We start from the raw sequence: 27,443 nt of genomic DNA on the forward strand, positions 1-27,443 counted from the left end.
TTAACAAAGCACAATGACAAAAACAGAAATCATAGCAGCACAATGTCAATTTGAATCTCTTCATGAAGATGTTGCTGTATTAAGAGGATTACAAGGGATTTTTAATGGAACTACAACACCTGGACTAATGCCCGAATTAGTTGCGAAAGCAGTTCGTGAAGGGTTTTCTATTCCACTAAAGTATACACAATCATATGCAAGCCTTAGGTCTTTGTATGAATATGCTGCTAAAAACAAAGATACAAAATTGATTCAATGGACAACAAATCAAATTTATCAAATATTAGGTCAACAAGTTCTTGAAAAATTTCAAAGTGAACTCAGGCAAAAACAAATAATGACTGTTGATAGTAGAAGCTCGCGAAAACGATTTATTTCACAATATCGTAACATGAATATTTTCAAACTTCAAAGATTTCAAAACAGTCTTCCCCCAGACTCTTTTTACCGGAAGGCACTCGAAAGGTTTACAAAAGTCAATCTAATTCGTGCTGAAATCACAAATCAGAGTTCGACAAATTTGCCTCTTGACTCATTTGCAGAAACAATTCGCTTTGCTTTTGCGAACAACAAACAGACATCGTTTATAAACGAAATGAGAGTTTCGCCTTATGTTGTTGTCACATGTTTAGTTGAAGCAAATACGAAAAGGATGAATTGGGAAGCAATAATGTCAAGCCAATACCTTCGGAAAGGGCTTGTTATTAAGAAGCTGTCTCTTCCACCTGATGTAATTGAGAAGCTTTTGGTCAATGCAAATGCGCCTCAAACTGTTATTGATAAGATATTAGGATAATATTTATTTTACGTGATTAAACGTTTTTAATTTTAGAATTAACTTGCTTTAATAATGAGGAAATTGTCTATGAATGACCAGAGGATGTCTTTTGAAGTTGGTCATAAATTTGCGACAAAATAACCGTCGCGACTTTTTGAATAAGAAAATGCTTTTTTCTGATCGCAATAGGGGGTTGTGTCTTACTCAATTTATGTATTTAAAAAGTGGTGATAAAAATCAGCACATTTATAATGGAAAAGGATTTGTTCCGTCCGCCAATCCCATTAGAGGGATACTCCTCCTATCAAGACATGATAGATGCTGCCACAAAGCCAGACCTAAAAAACAGGGAAAATTTCTGGGAAGATGTTGCCAAACAATTAATTGATTGGAATTCAACTAATTTTATAAATGTAATTGGAAAAATTGGAGACAAAGATAGCATATGGTATGATGGTGGAGAACTTAACGTTTGCTATAATTGCGTTGATCGTCATGCAAAAGTTGATCCCAACAGAGTTGCATTAATTTACGAAGGAAACGAAGAAAACCAAGGATGCTCAGTAACATACGGCGAACTTCTTACACGCGTTTCGAAAATGGCCAATGTTCTTAAATCTTATGGTGTTACAAAAGGTTCTGTCGTAGTAATTTTCCTACCAGTTTGCTGCGAGGCCATCATTTCCATGCTTGCCTGTGCCAGAATTGGTGCTGTTCATTCACTAATTTTCGGTGCATTTCGAGGAGATGCTCTTCAATTCAGAATTATTGATTGCCAACCTAAAGTTATTATCACAGCAAATGGGTATGACAGAGCCACCAAAGTTATAACAATGAAAAAGACACTTGATGAAATTATCGATAATTGCAAATCAGTAGAACATGTAATTGTCTGCGAATTAATCAATCTCCCCGTCCAAATGAAAGAGGGCAGAGATGTTTCTCTATCTAAACTCCTTGAATCGGCCTCAAGCACATGTGAATGTGTTCCAATGCAATCAAGAGATCCATTATTTTATTTATATACATCAGGATCAACTGGTAATCCAAAAGGTATTATCCATAGATGCGGTGGGTATTCTGTAGCTGCTGCTCTTACACATCGATTTGTTTTTTCGATTTATCCTGGAGATGTGTTTGGTTGTACATCTGATCTTGGATGGATTACTGGTCATACTTATGTTTGTTATGGCCCATTACTTAACGGCGTGACAACGTTAGTCTTCGGTGGCTTACCATTATATCCGGACGCAACTCGTTCATGGAAATTAATCAGTTCACTTAAACTGACGCACTTTTACACTTCACCTTCTGCTGCGAGGGCAATTTCAGCGTCAATTTCTAAGAACATTGAAAAAATCGACGAATTTGACTTAAGTTCGTTAAGAGTTATCGGCTCTGTCGGGGAGACGTTAGACGATACGACATGGAAGTTTTTATTTGAAACTCTTGGTAAAAGAAGATGCTCAATTGTTGATACATACTGGCAAACTGAAATGGGATCAATCATAGCAACTTCTATTCCTGGACATCATCAAATGAAACCTGGTTACATTGGACAACCATTATTTGGTACTGAACTTGTTCTTCTTGATCCGAAAGATCATCACTTAATTGGTTCAACATCTAAGCATTCACAACCCAAGAGTGATGCCCTTTTATGTATTGCTTCACCATGGCCAGGTCTAGCAAATGATTGTTTAGCAGGTCACGATAAGTTTGTAAAGAAATACATCATACCTGGTACAAACTATTTCTCGACTGGAGACGTTGCTGCCATTGATGCTGATGGCTATCTGAAGATCACTGGAAGAACTGACGATCAACTTTGCGTAAACGGTCACCGCGTTGGACCCGCTGAAGTCGAAGCAGCAATTATGGAACATCCGAAAGCTAAAGAAGCCGCTGTCATTGGTGTGCCACATCCTTTAACTGGCCAATCAATTGTTGCTTTTGTTGTAACCGACGATAAGTCAGAAAAAATGAAAAGTGAAGTGAAGGACGCAGTGTTTGCAAAGTTTGGTGCAATTGGAAGGCCGTCGGTTGTTTATCTTGTTGATGATTTACCTAAAACAAGAAGCGAGAAAATCATTCGAATGCTTCTTAGAGGAATCGTCGCAAAACTTGATGTAGAAGAACCACCTACAATTAAGAATCCTGAAGTTATTCCATACCTTAAAAAAGTAGTAAATGACTAATAACTACCGAAAATTAAAAAATTTTTATTTGATGAAAGATAACTTTACACCTGAAAACCGTTAAAAATTGTCTTTTTAATCGAAAAGCTCCATCGTCATATTGAAAAATTCATAAGCCGATAGGAAATGGTGTCCTTTCAAAAGGGGCGCCCCAGATTTGTAAACACCTGATGACAACCAGTAATACCTCTACGGGTTTCAACTTCAATACGGGAACCAGTCTTTTTGGGTCAACCACCCAGGCAGCAGGTGGATTTACAACTGGAGGACAAAAAGGCACATCAAATACAACTAATAGTTTATGGCCTTCAACAACTGGTCGATCAAGTACTCCAAGTGTCGAACACGTGGCAACCTTAACAGCAGATCCATTATTTAATAGGGTTTGGAATTTAAGATGTGCTTATACTCCTGACTCACCAGCATATCGTTTTTGTTTTGTATTCTATAATAAAAAGATCAACAACACTGTTCCTACATGTCCTAATAATATTCCAGAAGCCGATTGGATCAAAATCTGCACAGAAAGCCCAGATCCAGATCATCTTGTACCCTGCCCTGTTTTTGGTTTCGAAGGCTTAAAAGAGCGCTCTGAGAGTCAGAAGAAGGTTAGCGCCCAAATCCAAGAGCGCATAGATATGTATAAAGCCAAACTCAAAGAAATGAACACATTTTATGCTACAGAGCTCCAAGGCTCCTTTGAGAAGATAAAACAAAATGCTTACACAACTAACCAGCTTCTGATGAAGTTTGTTGAAAGCGAAGATCAAAATAATCAATTTGGCAAAATTGAAAACGAAATGAAAATGACACTTGAAAAGCTCAGACTCGAAGAAGACACTCAAAGGAGCCTCATATCAAAACTTCAGACCAAAGCTAAATCGATGCAAGATAACAGATCTTCAATGCAAACTGCAATTGAAAAAAACTCACTTATGCCAATCGTAACTGCACTAAAGCTGCACCAAGATGCAATTATGGCATTAGAAAAACTTGTAAAAAACTTACAGAAAGAGGTTTCGGGATTGGAATCTGATATGATTGACAAGACATTACATTAAATATATGATTATTTCAATAAAAATTAAATTCAAAATTGTTTTGCGAATATTTCATTGTTTTTAGATGATTTTCCATAAAATTATTATGATCAAAAAAATGTTTTCCAATTCTTTTGTAATTAATTAAAATTGAACGTTAAATATAGGATTAACTTTAAATATTTTTATCATTTCGTGTAAAGCCCAACCACAGCCAACTTTGCTCAGTTCAGCCACAGCCAGTGGCTAAAAAATGTTTTTATTGGTTTTTTGTTTTGTTTTACGATTTAGAGTTTTTAATTGAAACCGAATTTTTGATCCAAGTTCTATATTCAAAATTGTATTCATTTACAGCCTCATCAGTGAGATCTTTATTACAATATAACATGACTCTCTTTGCCATCTTTTGCTTTTTCATCGATGCAACATAATCATTCAATATATATCTTCCCTTATTAAAAACTCTTTATACGCATGCAGAAGTTGCTCTGAGAATCATTAGTTGATGCTACGCTATAGAGGTTGGGTAATAATTGCATGTTGCTTTCCACCATGATTTAATATTATCACCATTTCTCCTTTTCATATTGATCATGAATTCAATTTCGTTTCCATCTTCTTCTATTATTTCTCCGACCTTACGCTCAGTAAATTTTGCATCGCTCTCTGGTTCATTTGTAATATCGGAAGATGTGAATACAGGAACAATAGATATTAAGTAAATAAACTTTTTTTTTGAATTTTGAATTTCTGGAGGTAAATCTTCTTCTGGAATAACTACAGCTTTCCAATTCAAAAAAGGATTTAAGAATGATGCAACCATTAAGGCGTTTTCGAACATTTGTATTAATTATTCTTTTCATAGTTTGTTTTTTTCTATTCATATCATCAGGTGTAATATTGTCCAAGGGAAATGTATGTTTGTTTGTTGATGCACAAATTCCTCAAAACCTCTGGAAAACCTTGAAAGTTCGTCAATAAATATAGAAATCCACACTTAGCTTTTTAAGATCGACTTAATTTTTTCTTTTACATTTTGACAAATCTCCCCCATGCGTTTGATAGAGTCTCTCCGGTCATCAGTTGGTAAAATTCGCATAATTAACAATCCGTTTTGATCCAATTTCCATCATTATCATTAAAATTTAATTATCTATCATATTTTATAAAAAATCTTAATATTTCGATAAATAAAAAATACATCATTCGGTAGAAATTTTGTTATTTTTAATCGTAAGTGTTACATTCAACCACCGAAATTTCTTGGAAAAAAATAAATTTTTGGGGAAACCGTTTATTCATTTTTTGAATAATCGTTTTCTATTCATTTTCGTGGAAATGAACGTTTATTTGCCATTTTTGACTATGACCAACATGCATGGAAACTTTAATTTCTTGGAATCACTTCGATCACTTGAAATAATCATATTCAATTTAACGAAAGAAAACACAGAGTTATCAGCACAGGATACAATGAAATTATTTGATGCAAATTTTCCATGTTCTTTTAATTATATCATAAGTCGTTTAGTTTACTTTAAATTCATATCCAAAAATGATATGGCTGATGGATGTTTAAATTATTTGGAATTAGTTCAAGTGAAAGAAGAAATAAATATAAGTAACCGCAAAATCATTGAAATTTTTGCTGAATGTTTATTACCAAAATCCACAAATTTTTCACAAGAATCATATTATTTAATAGAGAAAATGATTGAGAAAAATTTAATAAGCAAAATAGTAACTAAAAACATTAAATCAAAATATTTTGCACATTATAAATCAGAAAACGAAAACAAAAGGAAATATTATTATATATTTGAAGATATGTTGCTTAAAAATTATGAAAAACTATCAAAGAATGATTGGGAACTTCATAAAAAGTTAATTAAAGAAGGAGTTAATCCAAATGAAATTGCAAAAATAATTCGAAATGATGAAATAGAAAAACTTCAAGAAATAACATCACAAACAAAATTTGATTTTGATCAAGAAGTTGAGTCATCACTTTATGAAAGATGTTCATTTATAAATAAAAAAAATGTTTCATTAATTGATTACGCAGCATATTTTGGATCTGTTAAATGTTTTAAATTTTTACTTATGAATGGTGCTAATGTAATTAATACAGCTAAATATGCAGTTGCTGGTGGAAATTTAGAAATAATTCATTTATGTGAACAAAATCATTCAAATTTTGATGATGCATATGAAACAGCAATTAGATTTCATCGAAATGATATCTTTAAATATCTTTATGAAAATAAAATTGAAAAAATTAATGATTTAGAAAAAATAGGAAATATGTGTATTTCGAATTATAACTTTGAAATTTTAACATATTTAATTGAAGTTAATATGAAATCTAATGATGATTTCATTATTACATCTGCAAAAGTTGGTAACTTATATCTTGTTAAGTACTTTTCTCAAAGCAATCAAATTCCAAAGAATATTTTAGTTTTTGCTTCTGAATCAGGTAATTTTGAACTTGTAAAATATATTTTAGAACAAGAAGAAATTAATATAAATGCTGTAGATATTTATATGTTTTTCTTTGGATTTATTTTAATGATTTAAAAATTCAAAATAATATTTGGAAATTATTGAAATTATTTGAAACAGCACTTATTTTAGCATCTGAAAATGGTTATATAGAAATTGTTAAATTGCTTCTCGAACAAAATGGAATTGATATAAATGCTAAAGATAGATTTTATTTTGATATTTTTGGGTATCAAAATAATATTTGGAATTTATTTAAATTATTTGAAACAGCACTTATTTTAGCATCTGAAAATGGTTATATAGAAATAGTTGAATTGCTTCTTGAACAAAAAGGAATTGATACTAATGCTGAAAAATTTTATTTGTTTTCTTTGATATTTATTTTAAAAATTTTATAACACAAAATAATATTTGGAAATTCTTTAAATTATTTAAAACAGCACTTATTTCAGCATCTGAAAATGGACATATAGAAATAGTTAAATTAATTCTTGAACAAAAAGGAATTGATAATAATTATAAAGGTATTTATTTTATTAATTTCAAATTTAAAAAATATATTGTTAAATTAATCAAATTATTTTGGAAAGCACTTTTAATGGCATCTAAATATGGACATATAGAAATAGTTAAATTAATTCTTGAACAAAAAGGAGTTGATAATAGTGATAGAGTTGTATATTTTAAAAATTTGTAATTTATTTAAATAATTTCAAATTTAATAAATATATTGTTAAATTAAGCAAATTATTTAAAAGAGGATTTATGGAAGCATCATATAATGGCCATACGGAAATAATTAAATTGCTGCTTGAACAAGAAAGAATTGATATTAATACTAAAGATATTTATTTGTTTTGTTTAGTATTCATTTTAATGGTTTGAGATTTCAACATAATATTTGGAAATAATTTAAATTATTTAAAACAGCACTTATGTATGCAACTCTAAACAATCAGATAGAAATGGTTAAATTCCTACTTGGACAAAAAGAAATTGGTATTAATCATACAATGAAAATTTGTTTATTTTATTTAGAGTTTATTTCTCTGATTTTCTGTTTTAAAATGTTATTTGGAATTTTTTCAAATCATTTCATACAGTACTTGCATTAGCTTCAGAGGAAGGGAAAACAGAAATCGTCAAATTACTTCTTGAACATAAAGAAACAAATGTAAATGCTCGAACTTTTATAAATTTTTTTTAATTCGAGTTTATTCTAATGATTTCATATTTCATAATAATATATGATAATTATATATATTATTTTGGACACCGCTTATGTTAGCATCAAAAAACAATCACATAGAAATAGTTAAATTACTTGTTAAAAATAAAGAAATTAATATCAATGCTTCTGATATTTATATATGTTTTTTGTTGTAAGTTTTAATAATACTATGGAACTTATTGAAATTTTTTAAATCAGCACTAATATGGGCATCTGAAGAAGGTCACATGGAAATAGTTAAATTTCTTCTTGAACAAGAAGGATATGATGTAAATTCTAAAAGTATTTATATGTTTTATTTTATATTTCAAAATAAAATTCGGAGATTATTGAAAATATTTGAAACAGATCTTATGAAAGCATCTATTTATGGTCATACAAAAACAGTCAAATTACTTCTTGAACAAGAAGGAATTGATATTAATGCTAAAGATATTTATTTGTTTTATTTAGAAATTATTTTAATAATTTGATATTTCAAAATAATATTTGGAAATTATTTAAATTATTTAATACAGCACTTATGAAAGCATCTATAGATGGTCATACAGAAATAGTTAAATTACTTCTTGAACAAGAAGGAATTGATATTAATGCTAAAGATAATATTTATTTTTAATATTTAGAATATCAATAAATTATTTGGAAGTTATTTGAAACATTTAAGACAGCACTTATTTTAGCTTCAGAGAAAGGGGAAATAGAAATCGTCAAATTACTTCAAGAAAAAGAATGAAATGATACAAATACCAAAGATACTTAAAGTTTTATATTACCATCTTGAGGCAGTTGTAAAATAACTTAATCTTTAATAAGAATAACACTTAAAAAATCCAATTATTATTTTTATTATTATATATCATATAATTCATCATAATTGTGGCACAAAATTTTGTTCTTGAAAATCTTTAGCAAATGGATCTGCACTAATATCATTTAACATTGCGCCTTTATAAAATTTAATTTCGTTTTCATCTTCTGAACTTATATCCAATGATTCTTCGTTATCTTCCGATTTTTTATAATACTTAAAACGAATAATTACAACTATGAGCACAACAATTAAAACAACTGCTGCGACGACACATCCGATAATAACATTAATAATATTAATATCATTTGAATCGTCCACATTACTATCATCAATATATAAATGTGGATAAAAACTTATATAATATGAGAAATGAATAAATGTATAATAATAATAAACAAATTCGATGTTTGTAATTATATAATTAGAATTATGAAATGTAATCGTTAAAGAATTTGTAATTCCTGAAATAATAGAAAATGTATTCGTATACAACAATGAATATGTTAAATTGTCTAAAGTTTCAATCTCCGTTTGAGTTAATGTTATTGTTTTAGTTAATATAAATGAATTAGTTATAATATCTGTCGAAATAATCGTTGGTGAACATGTAATAACATTTGTTAATATTTGGAAAACTTTTGTAATTGATTGATCTAATGTTTGTGATAATGTAATTATATTTGATTCAGTTAATGATTGTGTTTTTGATATTGTATTCGACAAAACAAATGTTAATGACTCAATAAATGTATTTGATTGTGTAAATGTCTCTGATAAAGTTATTGTATTGGATATTACCATTGTTTGTGTTAATTCATATGAATTTACATATGTAATTGAATCTGTTTGCGTTATCGAATTGGTTACTCTGTATGCAAAGCCTCCACTGACTGTATGGAATGAATGAATGGCTGTATTTGTATTAGAAAGTGTGCGTGATGGGGAAAGAGTGAGTGCATTCGTATTTTCTATAATAAATGTATTTGTTTCTATGAATGTATTCGAAATTGGAATATTCGAGGGCACAACAACTAACGTTGGCGAAAAAGTATATGAATCTTCATCAACAAGTGTGTCTATTTGCGTTATCGAGTTTGATGATGTATAAGTTGGAAATTCTGTAATAGAGTTTGATGGTATATCAACATCTGAAAATGCAAGAGTATTTGATAGTGTAAGTGAGGGTGATAAAGTTGATACAGCAGTGTTGGTCAATGAGTATGCTTGAACATTAGAAGATATGAAAGAAATTGAATATGATAAGGAATCATATTTAATAGGAGCATCAACATAAAAATTAGAATTACCTTGGAAAGAGCGTTGGGAGTTTATGTGTCCTATTTGGTACGACAAAACATTTAAAAAAATTAGAAGAAGAAAAGATCTGAGGAACGTTTTGCCTATGTGTGATAAAATTGAATTAAATGGCATCTGACTCTCAATTTCGTTTTATTGAATGCCCACCATTTAAAAAAATTCTTTTTTCGAAATGACCGTAATAATGGCCGGTTCGAATAGAAAAACTAGTTTAACTAACCAAAAAGTATTTGAAAAGCGATCGCCATCCAAAAGTGCTGAAGTAACGATAAAATAAAGCAATCAAAAATTTATTTTTTGTGCACAAAAAATTCTTAACCTTTCCTAAGCAAAAGAACAAAAAGCGAGATTAAAATCGAGTGACACTGAAAATTAAAACTCATAATAGTTTAGTAACGATGTGTTTTAGTTTTAAATTTTTGTTTTTGAAAACATTATACATCTGTTTGCAATTTTATTATGTATTTCAATCTTTCTTGCAATTACAGAATTTCAACTTTAATATGTGTGCTTTATGTTTTGATCACTTTTTAATTATATGATCATATGATCCAACTATTTGGTTTTAAATTAAATAAAATTTGTTGCACTATGAGCAGGAGTGCGTATTCTATTGTTTTTTTGATATAATACTTGAATAATTAAAAATTAATTTGGAACATTGATTGACCAAATAATTTTTTTAAAAATATTTGAAAGTAATGATTTTATTTCAGGAAGAACATTCATTGAAAACTGTTTAGATAGCCAAAATTTTATGTTTATAATTTTTTCTAAATCAAAGTTATTCGATTTTAAGAGAGTTAATTGAAATGAGGATAATCAATTAATCGCCTATGGTAGCACAAGCTCTGGCTTAACATAAATTTTAATTGACATTTGATGAAATTTTAATTAAAAATGTTTAGATGCTGAATCATTAATAAAATATTTTGAAAAATTTTTTGAAGGTAACTTTTGGAAGCGCATGGATGTATTCAAATTGATAAGTGTTAATAAATTCATATAAAGAGAATAAGCGTCATTGCCACAATAACAAACGTAATTCTGGCATTTCATATTTTCTCACAATTAGCCACAAAATTGAAATATTTTCTTTTATCAAAATTTTATTGAAACTTACGTTTGCGACGGTTGAGCCTAGTGACGTTTATCATTATTTTATAGATGTCGCTCGATAACTATCAAAGGCTCGAAAAATTAGGAAAAGGTACCTACGGTGTTGTATACAAAGCTATTGACAAGCGTGATAAAGAAATTGTTGCTCTTAAGCGTATTATTCTTGATCAAGAAGAAGAAGGAATCCCACCAACTTCAATTCGTGAAATTTCGATACTAAAAGAACTCCACCATCCAAACATTGTTCATTTACGCGAAGTTATTAATTGCCAAGGAAACTTAACACTTGCATTTGAATATCTTGATAAAGATTTAAGAGCTTATTTGAATGACAGACGCGGCCCAATTCGTCCTGAATTGATCAAGTCTTATGCGTATCAGATTATTGCAGGTTTATGTTATTGTCATTGTCATCGCATTATCCATCGTGATATGAAACCACAAAATCTTCTCATCAACAGGAGAGGCTTTATCAAAATTTGTGACTTTGGTCTTGCTCGCGCTTTTACAATTCCACTTCGAAATTACACACATGAAGTTGTTACATTATGGTATCGTGCGCCAGAAATTCTTCTTGGCTCAAAATTCTATTCTCTTCCAATCGACATTTGGAGCACAGGGTGTATTCTTGCAGAAATGGTTACCAAGAAGCCACTTTTTGCAGGCGATTCAGAGATCGACCAACTTTTTGCAATTTTCAAAATTCTTGGGACCCCAACAGAAGCGACTTTCCCCGGAGTGACACAGTTACCATCATATTCATCTACTTTTCCATCATGGAGACCAAAAGATTTATCTACAGTTATCGAAGGAGCTGATCCTTTACTGATAGACTTGATTGCTAAGATGCTCAGATATGATCCAGCAGAGAGGATATCTGCAAAGGCAGCACTCGATCATCCTTATTTCGATGATCTTTCTCCTGAAGTAAAGGCAAGTTGCCGCCCGGTAGAAATCGAACCAATTTAAAAACAAGTAAACAGTTTAAATGAATTTTTTATTTCTTACCAATTGATGGAACAGCATTTGATGACCGATAGAAAATTCAATGAATAAACATCGTTTTCCACAGAAAAATCGCTATCGTTATAATGATTTTCATGTTCGATGCTCATTAGAATAAATTCATGTTTCAACTATTTTGTTGATAAAAAGGAAAAGCATAAGAAAAAAAGAAAAAAGAATATTTTTGCATTCATGGGATTAATTAATAGATTGTTTGGAGAAGTTGAAGGGTGCCTTCATGATTATACCCGCAAACATTTAAGCATTGTATGACAGATCCAAAGTCATAGCCATTTGTGGTGAGATCTCTAATAAATTCTTTATCATATTCTGATAAAGGTAAGAATGGATAGCTTTCATCATTATAATAAAGATCAATTGGAGGCGTCTCTGGAACGTTTCCTGACAATAAGAATTCTGCTGCTTTATCTGTATTGAAATAAGACATTCTGAGAGCTTGTTCGCAAAGTTCATGAGAGTAAGAACCAAGAGCCATGAGATTTTTAATTTGTTCTTCCATACCCTCTGGAGTAAAGCTCGGTGTTTCTACTTGATTCGAAATCTCGAGATCAAAATCTTCCTCTTCTTCATCTTCAACTTGATCATTAATATATACATTAACGAGCAACAGGGGCTCATCATATGCCTTACAAAATAATGAATCATCTGTAAGTTTATTTGAATTGATATAAAGATCAATATCATTTGGATTTGCACGAAGGATTTCTGAAAGCCTCCCCTTAACATTTGCAACTGTTTCGTCCTGAGATACATCCAGATCTAATGTTTGGCTCCCCAATTGGAAGAGGGCTTTCATTTTGGAAAAGGAAATTTCGGTTAGTAAACGTATTCTACAGAAAAAAATTCGACACATTCAAATTTGAATATCTATTCAATTAAAAAGGCGGTTAAATTTTCATGTTTATTGAAACACAAAGTATTCTGTTTTTGGTTCGCCTGAATTGAGCGAGTATGAAATTTCATATGAGATTGGCCTCATCATTTCATTTTCAGGTTTTATTGTGAAAAATCCAGAAATCACATCATTAGCTTGAACTTTTAAAATCTCATGCAAATTAAAGCAGATCTGACAGAAGTGCGTTGGATGGCTGAATGGCGATGTATCAAGAACAATATTTCGATTTGGAATTTGATAATCAACTTTGAACCAAAAGACAAATAACGAGATTTCATCATCTTCATTACACTTTATTGTGAATGGCGCTTTGATTTGGAATTGACTTTTTTCAAATGTCTTAAAGTCAATTTTCACAAAATCTGAAACACTGGAATTAATATATTTAGGTAAGAAAGAACACATAATAGGTTCAATAGGAGCATCATTCTTGATTGGTGTATAATCAAACCCATAAACATTATCCCAGAAATCATCATATACTCCAAAGTTGGTTTGTTTTGAAGCTGCCAAAGAAAACTCAAAGGAGGAAGGCAATATTACGCCTCCTTCCTTAAGAAAGTGATCTCGAGCATATAAAAATTGAGGAAGCAATGTGTCAAGATAAAATGAAATTCCAATTGATGATGTAAAAATAACATCTACTTTTTCTGGAATACATATGTTTTCGATAGGACCTGTTAATACAGTTATTATTTTATCATAATTATTCACATGAATTATTTCCTTTGAAGTTTCAGAAATTGCTGATGGTTCCCATGCATAAACGTGTGCTGCACCAGCGCGTGCCATCATTAAGGAAAAAGCTCCTAATCCTGAGCCAACCTCAAGAATAACTTTATCACGAATTTGAGTTGGATTATATGATAAAACATCTCTGAATAAATTCACCACTGTGTAGTCTTTATATATACTTTCATAATATGTATAATGTGCTCTTAAGTTGTAATAATATTCATTTGATTGGAGCTCCGCCATAATTGGGACATTTGATATGAAATGAGTATCAATTGTTTACATTTCAAATTTTGAATATCAATATGCGGTTTTTTGATATGATGATATCATCAGTTCAAATGTTAAATTTAAGAACAATTTGGTAAAAGCCATTTTTTTATGGAATTTTTACCGTTTATAAAGATTCAAAGTAAAGTATTTTATTTTAAAATTTTGTTCAACAGTTTTCTGAAATAAGTTTTTATTATTTAAAGTTTTTAACAAACTTAATTTTTCCTTCAATTGTACGAACTTCATTTTGCTTATGGACCAAGAAGAAATTTCTTCGAGTGGGGGAAGTGAAGGATTCGAAGAATATTCAGAAGAAAGTGAAGGACAGATGAGTAATGTTAGTTCTTTTGGGACAATAATGAATCTTTTAAACTCTATGTTAGGTGCCGGTATTCTTACTGTTCCCTATTCGATGAAATTCTGCGGACTTATTATATCAGTAATTATGCTTTTTGGTATATGTTTTATTTCCTTTTTAGCATCAGTACTTACTGTTAAATTACAAGAAAAGAAACAAGCGAAAGGACTTGATGAACTAGTACAAATGATATGTGGTAATATTCCTGCAAAAATAGTTTCAGTTATGGTACTTTTATTTTGTTTATCAGCTTTAGTTGCTTATTTAATAATAGCTAGTGATAACATTATATCATGGTTAAATTTAGCAGGAATGAATATACAAAAAGATTGGCAACGTATATTAGTTGTAATCATATATTCAATATTAATTCCAGCAATGCTTACAGTTCCAAAGCAAATTAAAATATTAAGTTATTTTTCATTCGGTACTGTTGCATGTATTATATTATTTTTTATTGTGATGATTATAAAAAGTATAATTGTTTTGCCAAATGGAATCTCACCAAATATTAAATATGCATCATTTGGGATGGACTTCTTTAGTAGTATTAATCTTTATAGTTTAACATTTGCCCTTCCAATAATTTTAATTCCATTAATTACACCTTATAAAAAACCTCAAAAGAAAAAGAATAAAGTTATAGCTATATCAGCAATAGCTTGTTTTATACTTGTTATAGTACCTGGAATATTAGGATATTTAATGAATGGTGATATATTAAAAGATAACATATTAAATTCATATAAAAATAATGATATTCTTATTATTCTTGTTAGAATAGGATTTTTTATTGTTGTAACATTTTCTTATCCATGTGTTGCTGTTTCTATATTAGCTACAGCATCATACCTAATATTTAAAGAAAATCAGCCAATTAAATTACCATATAAAAAAAGAATAATTATATTAATAATTACAAACGCAATACCAATACTTCTTGCAGTATCATTTAAAAATATTTCATCTGTGATGGAAGTCGGTGGTTCTTTAGGTGGTTGCATAGTTGATTTCTTTTTCCCTCCTTTAATGTGCTTTTTGGAGTCAAAGAAAAAATGGTATCATCACAAAAACATATTATATTTAATATTTGCAGGATTCGGCATAATAATCGGTCTGATTTGTACTGTGAAAAGCATCTTTAATGCAGTTGCGACATTCACAAACAAATAATAATAAAATTTTATAATTTGATTTTTTTATTTATTTATTCGTTTCCATAAAAACTATTTATTTATGTTTTCGTCATCGAAAAAGTTTACATGCTTTCAATATAAATTTGTAACATGATTAATGCAAGCCAAAGGCCTGCAACGCCTGTTACTTCATGAGAATGATGGAAGGAAAGCCAAATGCCAAGAATTAATAAAAAATATCCTTTATATTGTGCATAACCCAATCCTAATGGAAATGATTCTTTGTCTTCAAGTGGTTCAGTAACGCCAAATTTATCTCCAAAAAATATTCTTTTAATTCCATTCTTTGAATAGGCCTGACTTATTAAAAAACATCCAGCAACAATTAAAGGGATAGAAAGCCAAAGAGATGAGACATTAAGTTTTGTTTGGAAACCTAAAACTATAAAGATTCCTAAAAGAATAATATTAACAGTGAGCCACCATAAAATAAGTTGGTCCTGTGTAAAGTATTGTTTAAAACTTTCTGTCTTAAGGTATGCCCACGATGTTGAAATCGTCGAAAGAATTAAAAAAGGCGCCATAACAATCCACATCATTTTCTGCTTTCCCATTTAACGGTCGACAGCAACCAAAAAAAAAATTTTTTTGTTCAAAAACAACATTACATTTTTATTATTTACTAAAAACACACTCAAATAAACAGAAAATTTAGTTACATTAACTCGTCAGTTAATGCATCTCTCATAAATATATTGAAATCGGCAAGTTGTGTTACAAATTGTTGTGTTACTTCTGATTCAACAAATAATTCTTTAGGAATATTCTGATTTTGTGCTCCATACATATCGAAATATTCATTTGATATTATATTAATTGAAGGAACAGAATTTATTGGATACAAATTTATAAAATGCTTAAATATTTCATTATAAAAATAATTTATATCTGATTGTGATATTTTATCATCGCCATCAATATCCATAATTGGGAAGAAATATGAATTTGCCCATTTGCATCCGATGTTATTCCATGACAATTTAAATCGAAGAAACCACATAAAATTACCACATCCTTCATGACCATAAGTCTCAAATAATCTTGTAATAAAAGTCGAAGTAAATGACATTTGTTTCGTATTAATAAGATCATTTGCATCAATAATTCCATCATTATTAGAATCAAGAACTTTAAAATGGAGATATGATGAATATGCATCAGATAAAGAAAATGGGTTTTGTTTGATATCTTCTAAATAAGTGCCGAGTAAAACATATTTAGAAAAAATAGAAGAATTAAATAATGAAAAAAGTGAAATTTTTCCACAATTTAATGTGTCAAGTTCAATTTGTAACCTTTGAGAAGCATATTCAGAAAAAATATGAACAAAGTTCGGCTCTTTGGATCTATAATATGTAATAACAGGAATATTAATGCATGTTTCAGAAATATATTTTTTGAGATCGGTAATACTAATGTATTCTCCATAAGAACGTAACTTAATATAGTGATTAACACACCAAGAAATCAGCTCAAGATGTTTGAATAATTCTTCTGCATTGATCGTATGCATTGAGTATCCTCCAATTTCTACAAACAATTGTGATGATAATGTCTTTTGAAGTTTTTTGGGACATTTTTGTCGTAGCTGCAGATACCGTAAATAAGTCATTGCTTTGTTACCATTTTTATTTAATAAAGAATATTCTTTTCTGAGAAATGATATATCTTCCTTTGTCGGATAACAGTTTTTTAATGACATCAAAGATCTATACAATATATTTGATTTATATTTTTGTGTGAAAGTAAGTTTTTTTGTTTTATGATTATGATAAAAAGTTGGTATATCTGAATTAATTTTTGAATCACCAAGAAGCTTTTGATATTCATTAGCTACACCATGGAGATTGTATTTACTCAAAGCTTTAATTGTGGATTTATGAGTATGAAGTGCATTAAATTTCATTTTTTTTAAAAATTTGGAAATTCTAAACGGCCTGTAAAAATAAAAAGACAAAATTTGAAGAAATCCATGAAAATTATCATTATTAATTAATAATATTTGCTTAACATAAATCAACCCAGAAATGGAAATACAATTTTGTTGACTATTTCAAATTAAATCATTTTTGTTTTTACACACTGCTCAAACACATTGAATATATTCGAGAAATATATAAAATTCATTGTTTACAAACAGCCTATCTATACCTCTATCATTTTTCTCATTTCATTAAAATTCTGCACGTTCCCGAAAAATGCCTTCGCCAATGTGAGAAACCTTTCGTCCACTGCCATTTTCTTCAGTGCCTTCTTTGCAGCATCTCTAGTTTCCATTAATGTATCTCTTAATAATGGTGCGATAGCTCTAATCAACATATTCATTTCTTTCTCATCCATTGCTCCTTGGTCAATTGTGATTGTTATGCATTGTATTGCTTTTCCTCTTGCAATAGAATTACGATGTTTACATCCGTTTACAAATGTTTTGATAACTCTATTTCTTGGACTATTTTCTGCAATTGTATATAACAGCGCTGTTGCTCCGTCGGCTATAAACTGGTGGCTATTACATGTTAATGATAATGCTGTCGAAATAAATTGTGATGTTTGTGGACATAACATGCTTGAAAATTCCTTATACAAATCGCACGCAAATTGTAATGAATTATTGGCTAACATTGTACGTGGTGATGTAATGATATCAAGAAGATCAAGCCAGATATCTTTACAATATGATGATAATTGAAGAGGTTCAGTAATAAGTATCTTGGAAAGTTGCTCAATTGAGGTGTTTTGTTTCTCCCAATCTTTACTTTTGAGATTAGATAGTGCTTCGGAAATGTTTGGAAGATCAGTAAAATTCTTAGCGCGCTTATGCTTTTCATCAGGTGAAAGCATGGTGTTAGGACGTGTAGGTAGCTTAGGTTTGGATAATATTCGCTTTGGTGGAGATGTAGTTGAAGAATATAACGGTTCCCGCGTCACTTTTTTAGGTGTCGACTTTTTGGGCTTTTCTTCCAATAAGCTGTTGGAAGATATATTGCGGATCGAGTTTCGAAGCTGTTGTTTGAACTTAGGCGGTTCATCGTTGTAGGGTTCCCCTTCTTCAAGTTCAAGATACTCTTGACCATTTGATGGTTTGAGTTTTGTTATGTTCGAAACGTTATTTGATTCTTTGTCAGGGTTAGAATGAGTTTCATTTTGAGTCTGGCTTTTAAGATAAAATAGGAAATCATTTGCAGTTGAAGCAAGTAGTTCATCATCACTTTGTGAATATTTCTCTGCAAAAGGAATAAAAACCTCCCATTCACGTATAACTGGTTGATGGAAGGAAAATGCAAATGACAAAAAGATTTCTTTGGCTCTTTCACTCCAGTCATTTAGGTCTAGTTTAATTTTATTAAAGAATGCTTTAACGTAACCTTTTTTGCTTAATATGGAAATGATACTGAGGCAAGATCTGCTAACTATTTCGTCTTGATTTTGAATCACCATAGAAAAACAATCTGTAAAAGAAATAAGATTTTTGGGTGAAGAGATATCACCAAATAAAGCTATATCTGTTAAAGATGAAATTATTGCTATTGATTCGAAATCTGTCGATAAACCAATAGAATTCAGAAACTCCAAAAAAACAAAAGAGTCTTCAGGATATTCTAAAAAGTCGGAGTGATGCTTTTTGATCTCATGAAGAATTGATTTATTTTTCATGAAAACAATTTTTTCCTCCGGCTATGAATTAACTTTTTGATAGTATTTTAACAACGGTTCGGTGTGAATTTATTTCAATGGAATTGTGCGGGGTATGAAAAATTTCTATGGTTAAAACGCACAAAACCGATGAAATTTTTTACCAGACAGACATAGTCAAAATATTAATTTCTACTTCTGGTGAATAATCAATGGAATGAAATAAATCGTTAGAATGAAATTTATTATGATTTTACCTAAAAGTTTGTTAAATTTTTTTAATAATCATTAAAAATGAATGATATTATGTTATTTTTAATTTGTCATATAACGATAGACATAAAAAAAGTTTTTCTGTCTTGATTCTTTTATTTGTGATTCGAATGATTTATTTCATACAGATACTTTAAACATAATATAGCTTGGATTTAGTGTACCCACACTATTGCCGATACCGCCAATAGTCAAAGGAAGATACAAATAAATGCAATTTAAATAATACAGATCATTATTTTGTTTAAAAAAGAAAATCCATTTCACGCGCACATTAACATGAAACAATAATTTGTTATAATTCCATTTTACATTTATGCGATAGCACATAGAAAAATATATTTTTATTAAATTAACTTACAATGACATATCATAATCCCAAACGCAAATTAAGCCATCGCCCGAACAAGTTGCGAATAAATTTAGCGATGGGTGATGAGATATATCGAATATTGTATTCTTATGTGCCTTCAAAGTGAACAATCGCTCTCCCGTCTTCATGCTCCATCCCATTATTTTCTCGTCCTTTGAACCCGTCAGCAATAGGTCAGTGTTTTTTCCCAAAGTTGGGAAAGCTACGCTAACTATGGAATCGTTATGTCCGACGAATATCTTTTCGCATGCCGCGACGCCCTTAACCCTCCATAGCTTTGCTGTCTTATCCTGCGACGCTGATATGATTTGTCCACTCCTTGGAATGACTTTGAGACTCAGCAAAAATTCCGAATGAGCCTTGAACTTATTCATCGGCTGCGAAAAACTTGGGTCATAAAGGCCAATCCACCCGTTCATGAAGCCAACAGCTATAAACGTTTCGTTAGCGTCAGTGGAAAGAGAGACAATGGCTCCATCGAGACTCATTTTCCCCTCATTCGCGCTCGCATGTTTGATCAACCGGATAAGTCCCATGATCGTAACGTCCCATATACAAAGATTCCCATCGTAGGAACCACTCAGAAGTGTTTTGGAGTCGTTAAGAAAAAGTAATGAAGATATAGAATTGCAATGCCCAGAACTTAACGTGCCTATGAATTTTTGCTTGGAAACCGAGAAAATGGATATATCATAGACCTTGGATGTCACCGCTATGTATTTGCCATCTTTGGAATATTTGATGACACGAGTATATGGATTATTTTTGTGTGGTGCACGCGGAATTTCATGTGATGAAAGAATATCACCGACGTCAAAAGAGATAATATGAAGATTACGCCCATCAGAAAAGGCAATTGTTTGGCCAGAAGGATCAAATTGAATGGAACAAAGAAGAGATGGAACAAAATAGACATACCGGAGCTGGATACTGTCTTTAGCAATTGTGGGTGAGTCGACGATGAGTTTTGTTTCGATTTGATTCATAAATCTCATATTAATCTGTGGTAGTTTTTCTTTTGTATAAATATTTTTGGTATAAATATTTTTTGTATCAAATTCTGGTACAAATTCTTGAACAGGTTCTTGTACAGGTTCTTCTACAAGTTCTGTCTGTTGAGCAGAATCATAAGCATCGGTAAACTCAATAACTTCTTCAGTTGGAATTTTTTTTTTCATGGTATGAAACATCTCTGTAAGAAGACTCAAATCTTTTTCAAACTGTTTTGAATGAATAATACATCGATTTTTGTATTGATTAAGATCTGTTACTGTTTTTTTGAGCTGATTTAAAGAATTTTCGATTGTACTAAAAGATCCGCCGATCTGAACAGATTGATCTTCTAGGTTAATGGAATTTTTTTTTGATTTCATCTCAGGCATAACCCTGTTGCACATGGAGCTTTTTTTTCTTGATTTAAACGGTCATGCATTATTCAAAATTTCAATAATTCAAATAATGATACAAACCGTTAAAATCACAGAATTTTGACTAAGTTGACAGAACATTGAATTCAACTTTTTGTTTCAAATTAAAATTATCTTCAAAATTTCTGAGTTTATTGGATTGTATCGTTAATTGAAAACATGTCAAAATTAATTCAAGTTTTCAGTTGTAAGGAATTTGTCTTTCGTATGATGGTCTTTTATCTCAATTTTTGGAATGCATTTCAAACCCATTTTGCCTTTTCCACTGGGTTCGAAATTTAATTTGCTTGCTGTTTATTGACAAAAATAATTTTATCGCATTTAAATAAGTCTGTGCTGGTAAAAATTCATGATTTTTATTGTAATAATGACGATGAAATAAACCTCAAAAAAGAATTTTTTTTTAATAAATCCTGCAAATGATCAATTTCTAATTCCAAAATAGTAAACAAAATAAGATTGTATTTTCTTTTAACCTTTGAGTTTAAAATTTAATTTTTTACAAAAAAAGTTAAAGAATTTAGTAATCTAATTTTTTTGAAATTTCAGAAAAATAAAAAGAAAAATTCAAAATGAAGATAAAAAAGGCATTAAAATGTTCTTTGTTATAATGTAATTGGATGGTTTTGGTTCTATAAGTCCGCCAGGACAAAAGACAACTTCCTTTCTCCACATGGTAATTCACTCGAAAAAGTGGATTTTGGGGTTGTCTTTTTTGATTTATATTTTGAATGGTTAACGAATTTTTATTCATTCAAATTTGAATTAATGGCAAATCACAGAGGAAATAGCATAACAGTTGTTCCGTGATGGAGTCTTGGGGATACTTTACTGATTTCGAGGATGATGCTTTTGAGAGTAATCTTAGTATGCTTCCGTCATCTTTGAGGGATGAATTTGGAGAAGAGTCTAATTCTTTGGAAAAAGATCAACCAATATCAACATTCACCAGAAATTACCAAAATGAAAATGACCGCTATTTACCAGAATCAGCACCATCTTCACCATTAGTACATTTAGGGAATGTATATCCAAGAAGACAATCTGATTTGGATTTTTATACAAAATATTCGAGACCATATACCAATTATTGCTTAGTTCAGTTCCATCAAAATAGAGTTTTAACATTTTCGGTTCCTCAAAACTTAGAATTACATGTTGGAGATTATGTGATTACTGAAGCTGACAGAGGAATTGACATCGGATTAGTAACATCATTTTCTATTAGTGGCGCTAAAAACACTAAGAACATTAAAAGGAAAGCATCAGCAAGTGATATCAATAATCTTCCAATTAAACTTGAAAATGAAAGAAACGCACTGAAGATATGTCAAAAGAAAGTGGAAGAGATGGGTCTTCCAATGGAAATTACAGGTGCTGAGTATCAATATGATGGGAAAAAGCTCACTTTCTATTTTACTGCAAAGAAATATATTGATTTCAGAGGTCTTGTAAAAGTGTTGTTTCATATTTTTAGTACACGGATATGGATGGTTTGGCATGATGGAATTGCACCTGTTAAAGACGTACTTACTCGTGATGAATCATTTCACGGCTGTTATAGAAATAGAAAGAAGTTATGAGACTTCTTGGTTATAGAGAACCTTGTTGCACAAGGTGATCCGAACAAATAAACAATGAAAAACCGATTTTATTGATTCAATTTTTTGTTAGTTTTGCATATGCAAATAATTTTTGACAGAATTCCTTCACAAAAAGTTGTCTGTTGGCATTTGGCGTTTCTGCACAAAAGAATATGAAATCCTTTTTCTTGTTTTTCTCTCAAGGAATAGTATTTAAACATAAGGGCCTTGGAAATTAGAATTAGTTTACCGAATATAAAAGTATGTTTAGCTTAATTTTAATTTGATGTGCGATTTGCAATCCTCTGTAAGTATCCGAATTATAATTTATGATAGATCGTAATAAAGCACAGGAAATGGTAAACCATTCTTTGTAGAAACAGGACAAAATGCTATCTATAATCGATAAAATATCTTAAAAGTTATATTCTTGAAGATAACATAATAGATGAAACTCATTTTTCATTCTGTCAGTCATATTTTTAAAAGATGTCTTAGATATGGAAATATAAATAAAAATATTCAATTGTATTCGATTTTATTGGTAAAATATCGAGATAAAATTTTTCAATTTTTTTAACTTCTAAGTTACCTATACTATTCAATTACAGCTCTCAAATTTTGGAAATTAATTCATGAAATGAATATGATATATTTTTTAAAATTATAGATCTGTATCCAAAATCTTTCTAATTTTAAAGATTTTGTCAAGACAGATTTTTGAAATTTTGCTTATATCAAAAATAATCACAATTATTCCATATTTCGAAAACAGCTCAAAGATTCCTCTTGATCATAAATTATTTTATTCTTTGATGATTTTAAGTGAGTGTGAATTTAAAAATTTGTTTTAAATTTAATTTTTTGTATGTGAAACTGGGTCTCCAATATGTGATACTCAGAATGATTTCTTGAAAATTATTCCGTACCATTAAAATATATTACTATCATCATATAGGTAAATTTAAAATATCCACTGAAATTTAAATATTTTCTTAAATAAATAAGAAAAATGAATTTTACGTTTTTGAAACGACCGTTTATTATCCGAGGCGGTCCTACTCAATATTTTATTACAGACACTAATAAATAAAATTTCAATGTGATTAAACATGGTGTGAAATATAAATTTCAGGAGATATGATGAAGATAATTGGTCGGCACCGACCGATAATTGTTTAAACGTCAAAGAACGTTCTTTGACAAAAAAGTGGACAATGCGGGAAACGTTTAAAATACGTTATTCAATCTGCTGGAAAAGCAGCCAATGTTTTTATTGAGCCATACTTTTATCTTTCCATCAATATACACAAAAAAAGCATCTCGAAGAAAGAAGTCATTAATCAGTAACTTGCCTTTTGAAGTACATAATAAAAATCTCAAACTTTATGCGATATTATTAGTTTTTATATTTTTAATTAAAGCAAACGAAATTAACCTCGAAGTATGTTATGAAAATAATCATGTTTTATTGAATTGGACAGGATTTCATTCAAGTCAAGATTTGATATATTCAGTTTCTTCGCAAAGAAATGGAACAAATTGGCAGCCAATCAGTTTATTTGATTTCAACACAACAAAGAGTATCAAAGTGCTTAACGTATATCCAAACACAGGCACTGAAGTCAATTTTGAATATAATTCACAACCAACAGTAAATATTGCACTTCCACTTTCAGCTATTCTTAAAGTTTGGGTTGAAGGAGGTTATTATATATATAATGATGTAAATTATAGTTTTGAAAGTTTAGGAATGAATTTTGATACACAAGAAAAAATCATAAGTGTTACACCAATATCAAGTAGTGATTTTGAATCAATGAGTTTAGAAAGCATGTTAAATTATGATATTATTGGTATTGGTATTATGGACAATAATGGCGGACCTTATTGCCAACCGAAGAGTGAAACAGTTCAACGTGTTTCACAATACATTGATCTTGGTTATGGTGTTTTATATGGTCATGATGTTGTTGGTTATTTTTATGGGAACTCTTTTGGCTATGGACAAATTGCAGACAAATTTGGCATTAAACTTGGAACAGAGCAATGTTCTGTTTCTGGTTATTGCTCTCCAGGCACACTTAGTTCAAGTTGGAGTCATTATTCCAATGAAATCAAAGTCACGAAGCGTGGTTTAGTTACTGATTATCCGTACAACATTCCAAGTGGCGTTTTACCAATAAATTTAACACATACAATATCAAATGCAGCATTTGGCGATGTTTGGGCTGAACCCGGTGAATTTGCTATTGGATCTGAAGGAAGTTTTACAGAAGCCGAAATATATTCATGGGAACTTGACTGATATTCAGATTTAAGATATGGGAATCCCCATTATTATTTGACAACATATAAAAACACTGCGATGATTCAAACAGGACATACATTAGCAAGTGCAACATTGTATGAGCGACAACTTCTTGTGAATACTATTTGTTATTTATATCAACGAACATCACTTCAATATTCATATGATAATTCAGTTAAACCATTGAAACTAAATCGGCCAAATATAACAAGAATCGAAGGTGAACGATCAGTTGAAATTAATACAGATAACAATTATGTAACAGAAAGTATTAATTATAAAGTTATTGGCAAAGCAATAAGTGAAAATGCAGCATATACTTCACAAATAGTTCAATTTAATCTTACTACATATGTCAAAGAATATTTTTACATTATTGATGAAAATGAAAACACGAATATTACGAAAGACAATATTAAAGAATATCATTACATTATTGATGAAAATGAAAACACGAACACAAATGTCATAAAAAACAACATAAAAGTAATTCAAACAACGAATAGAACTATAAGAAATATTAAAGATGGCGATCTTTACATTCATGTAGCATCAATTGATAATTATGAGGCATTAAGTGATACATCGCATTTCTTTTTGTCGAAGGAGCCATCAACGTCAACATTTACAGAGTCGAATACTTTTTCTCAATCAGATACATACACAAAATCAAATTCATTTACAAAATCAAATTCGTTTACTAAATCGAATACTTTTTCTCAATCGAATACATATACAAAGTCGAATTCATTTACTAAATCGAATACTTTTTCTCAATCCAATACATATACAAAATCGAACGCATTTTCTCAATCGAATACTTTTACTCGATCCAATACATATACTAACTCGAATACATTTACCAGTTCAAACACATATACAGAAACATTTTCTCAATCCAATACATTTGCTAAATCGAATACATTTACTTCACCATTACCAATCGACGCATCTGCTTCGCATTCATTTTTACTTCAGCGCCAGATGACTTACACTGAAACGCTGACCATTAAAACTATGTATCGCACGTATACGATTACGAATTCATTAACAAATTCATTTTCTAAAGTAACGATTTACACAGAGTTTATTCACTATGAATATGATTACATTATGTATTCATATGAAATAACATATTATTCTCATTTCTATACATTAATGTATTCAGAGAACCAAATGTCAAATAAAATGGAAACAAATGTTCTTATCGGCGTTATATGTGGTTCGATTGCAATCGTTCTGATTATTGTCGGAATAGTTTTTTATCTGTTCAAAAAAGTAAAGAAAACCCAAAGCGAAAACAGTTCATCAAACATTGTGAATATAAATGATTTATCTGATGAATGCCATGGTAAACCAGAAAAAGAAGATACTCTAGAAGGAAATTTAGAAGAAACTTTAATTAATTTTGCAAACAACGAAACTGATAAATGGATTTAAATTTGAATAGTATAATGTGAGTAAACTTTTTTATTGTAAATTTCTTGTTTAAAATTACTTGGAAAATGAAAACTGAACCATTGACGAATGATATTTAAGAAAGAGCGAATTTGTTAAATTGGTGATAAAGATCTTAATCAATTTAACAAATAGTAGTGCTTATTTAAATGATTTAATCTGGATATAATTTTATAGAAATGGTTAAATTACTTCTTGAACAAAAAGGAATTGATATTAATGCTAAAAATATTTATTTGTTTTATTTTCTGTGTCATAACATTATCCGGAAATTATTTAAAATACTTGATACAGCACTTATATTTGCAATAAAGAAAAATAATATTGATATAGTTAAATTGCTTCTTGCTCAGAAAGGAATTGATGTTAATGTTAAAGATATATTTTATTTGTTTAATTTGAAAATTCAAAATTATATTTGGAAATTATTTATATTATTTAATACAACACTTATTTTGGCTACGAAAAATGGATATACAGAAATCTTCAAATTACTTTTTGAACAAGAAGGAATTGATATTAATGCTAAAAATATTTATTTACTTTATTTTACATTTATTTCAATAGTTTGATGTTTCAAAATAATATTTGGATTTTATTTTATTCATTAAAAAAAGCGCTTATGAAAGCATTTGAAAATGGCTACTTAAATATAGTTGGCTTACTTCACAAACGACAAGAATTGGAATTTCATAAATAAATTTATCAATAAAGCCATATTTTTAAAATAATATTGTTTCTAGAGATTCTACTGTTTTCTTTTATCCAAATGAAACAAGACATTATAAAAAATTTCAGAACGAGTAAAGTTTTCATTTAAGTATCGTCCGATACAATACAATTTTTTTCATCAGAATAAATGGAATGTAATTTCAAATCGAAATTAATTCCAAAATC

General features: G+C 29.9%; 10 protein-coding genes across 10 annotated transcripts; 6 read left to right on the top strand and 4 right to left on the bottom strand.

The window, feature by feature from the left end:
- Positions 1-13: 13 nt before the first annotated feature.
- On the top strand, positions 14-796 carry GO595_009170 (uncharacterized protein; the record flags this gene model as incomplete). The annotated part of the gene is made up of 1 exon (XM_067922826.1): positions 14-796. One exon carries the CDS (start codon positions 14-16, stop codon positions 794-796), a length of 783 nt encoding a protein of 260 aa, XP_067770688.1.
- Positions 797-1,029: 233 nt separating this feature from the next.
- Positions 1,030-2,976, top strand: GO595_009171 (acetate--CoA ligase; the record flags this gene model as incomplete). The annotated part of the gene is made up of 1 exon (XM_067922827.1): positions 1,030-2,976. One exon carries the CDS (start codon positions 1,030-1,032, stop codon positions 2,974-2,976), a length of 1,947 nt encoding a protein of 648 aa, XP_067770689.1.
- Positions 2,977-3,146: 170 nt separating this feature from the next.
- Positions 3,147-4,037, top strand: GO595_009172 (carbohydratebinding protein; the record flags this gene model as incomplete). Its single annotated transcript, XM_067922828.1, has 1 exon — positions 3,147-4,037. The coding sequence occupies one exon, from the start codon at positions 3,147-3,149 to the stop codon at positions 4,035-4,037; it is 891 nt and encodes a 296-aa protein (XP_067770690.1).
- Positions 4,038-11,053: 7,016 nt separating this feature from the next.
- On the top strand, positions 11,054-11,974 carry GO595_009173 (cyclin-dependent kinase 3; the record flags this gene model as incomplete). Its single annotated transcript, XM_067922829.1, has 1 exon — positions 11,054-11,974. The coding sequence occupies one exon, from the start codon at positions 11,054-11,056 to the stop codon at positions 11,972-11,974; it is 921 nt and encodes a 306-aa protein (XP_067770691.1).
- A 238-nt stretch (positions 11,975-12,212) lies between these two features.
- On the bottom strand, positions 12,213-12,827 carry GO595_009174 (UBA/TS-N domain containing protein; the record flags this gene model as incomplete). The annotated part of the gene is made up of 1 exon (XM_067922830.1): positions 12,213-12,827. One exon carries the CDS (start codon positions 12,825-12,827, stop codon positions 12,213-12,215), a length of 615 nt encoding a protein of 204 aa, XP_067770692.1.
- Positions 12,828-12,932: 105 nt separating this feature from the next.
- GO595_009175 (type I protein arginine N-methyltransferase Rmt1) lies at positions 12,933-13,904 on the bottom strand (the record flags this gene model as incomplete). The annotated part of the gene is made up of 1 exon (XM_067922831.1): positions 12,933-13,904. One exon carries the CDS (start codon positions 13,902-13,904, stop codon positions 12,933-12,935), a length of 972 nt encoding a protein of 323 aa, XP_067770693.1.
- Positions 13,905-17,633: 3,729 nt separating this feature from the next.
- On the bottom strand, positions 17,634-18,926 carry GO595_009176 (uncharacterized protein; the record flags this gene model as incomplete). The annotated part of the gene is made up of 1 exon (XM_067922832.1): positions 17,634-18,926. The coding sequence occupies one exon, from the start codon at positions 18,924-18,926 to the stop codon at positions 17,634-17,636; it is 1,293 nt and encodes a 430-aa protein (XP_067770694.1).
- Positions 18,927-19,751: 825 nt separating this feature from the next.
- Positions 19,752-20,945, bottom strand: GO595_009177 (Transcriptional repressor tup12-related protein; the record flags this gene model as incomplete). Its single annotated transcript, XM_067922833.1, has 1 exon — positions 19,752-20,945. One exon carries the CDS (start codon positions 20,943-20,945, stop codon positions 19,752-19,754), a length of 1,194 nt encoding a protein of 397 aa, XP_067770695.1.
- Positions 20,946-22,063: 1,118 nt separating this feature from the next.
- On the top strand, positions 22,064-22,777 carry GO595_009178 (PSP1 C-terminal conserved region family protein; the record flags this gene model as incomplete). Its single annotated transcript, XM_067922835.1, has 1 exon — positions 22,064-22,777. One exon carries the CDS (start codon positions 22,064-22,066, stop codon positions 22,775-22,777), a length of 714 nt encoding a protein of 237 aa, XP_067770696.1.
- A 1,753-nt stretch (positions 22,778-24,530) lies between these two features.
- Positions 24,531-25,085, top strand: GO595_009179 (Ig domain-containing protein; the record flags this gene model as incomplete). The annotated part of the gene is made up of 1 exon (XM_067922836.1): positions 24,531-25,085. The coding sequence occupies one exon, from the start codon at positions 24,531-24,533 to the stop codon at positions 25,083-25,085; it is 555 nt and encodes a 184-aa protein (XP_067770697.1).
- Between the last annotated feature and the right edge of the window lie 2,358 nt (positions 25,086-27,443).

Source organism: Histomonas meleagridis (assembly GCF_020186115.1).
Source record: "Histomonas meleagridis strain 2922-C6/04-10x chromosome Unknown contig_86, whole genome shotgun sequence".
NCBI lineage: Eukaryota > Parabasalia > Tritrichomonadida > Dientamoebidae > Histomonas > Histomonas meleagridis.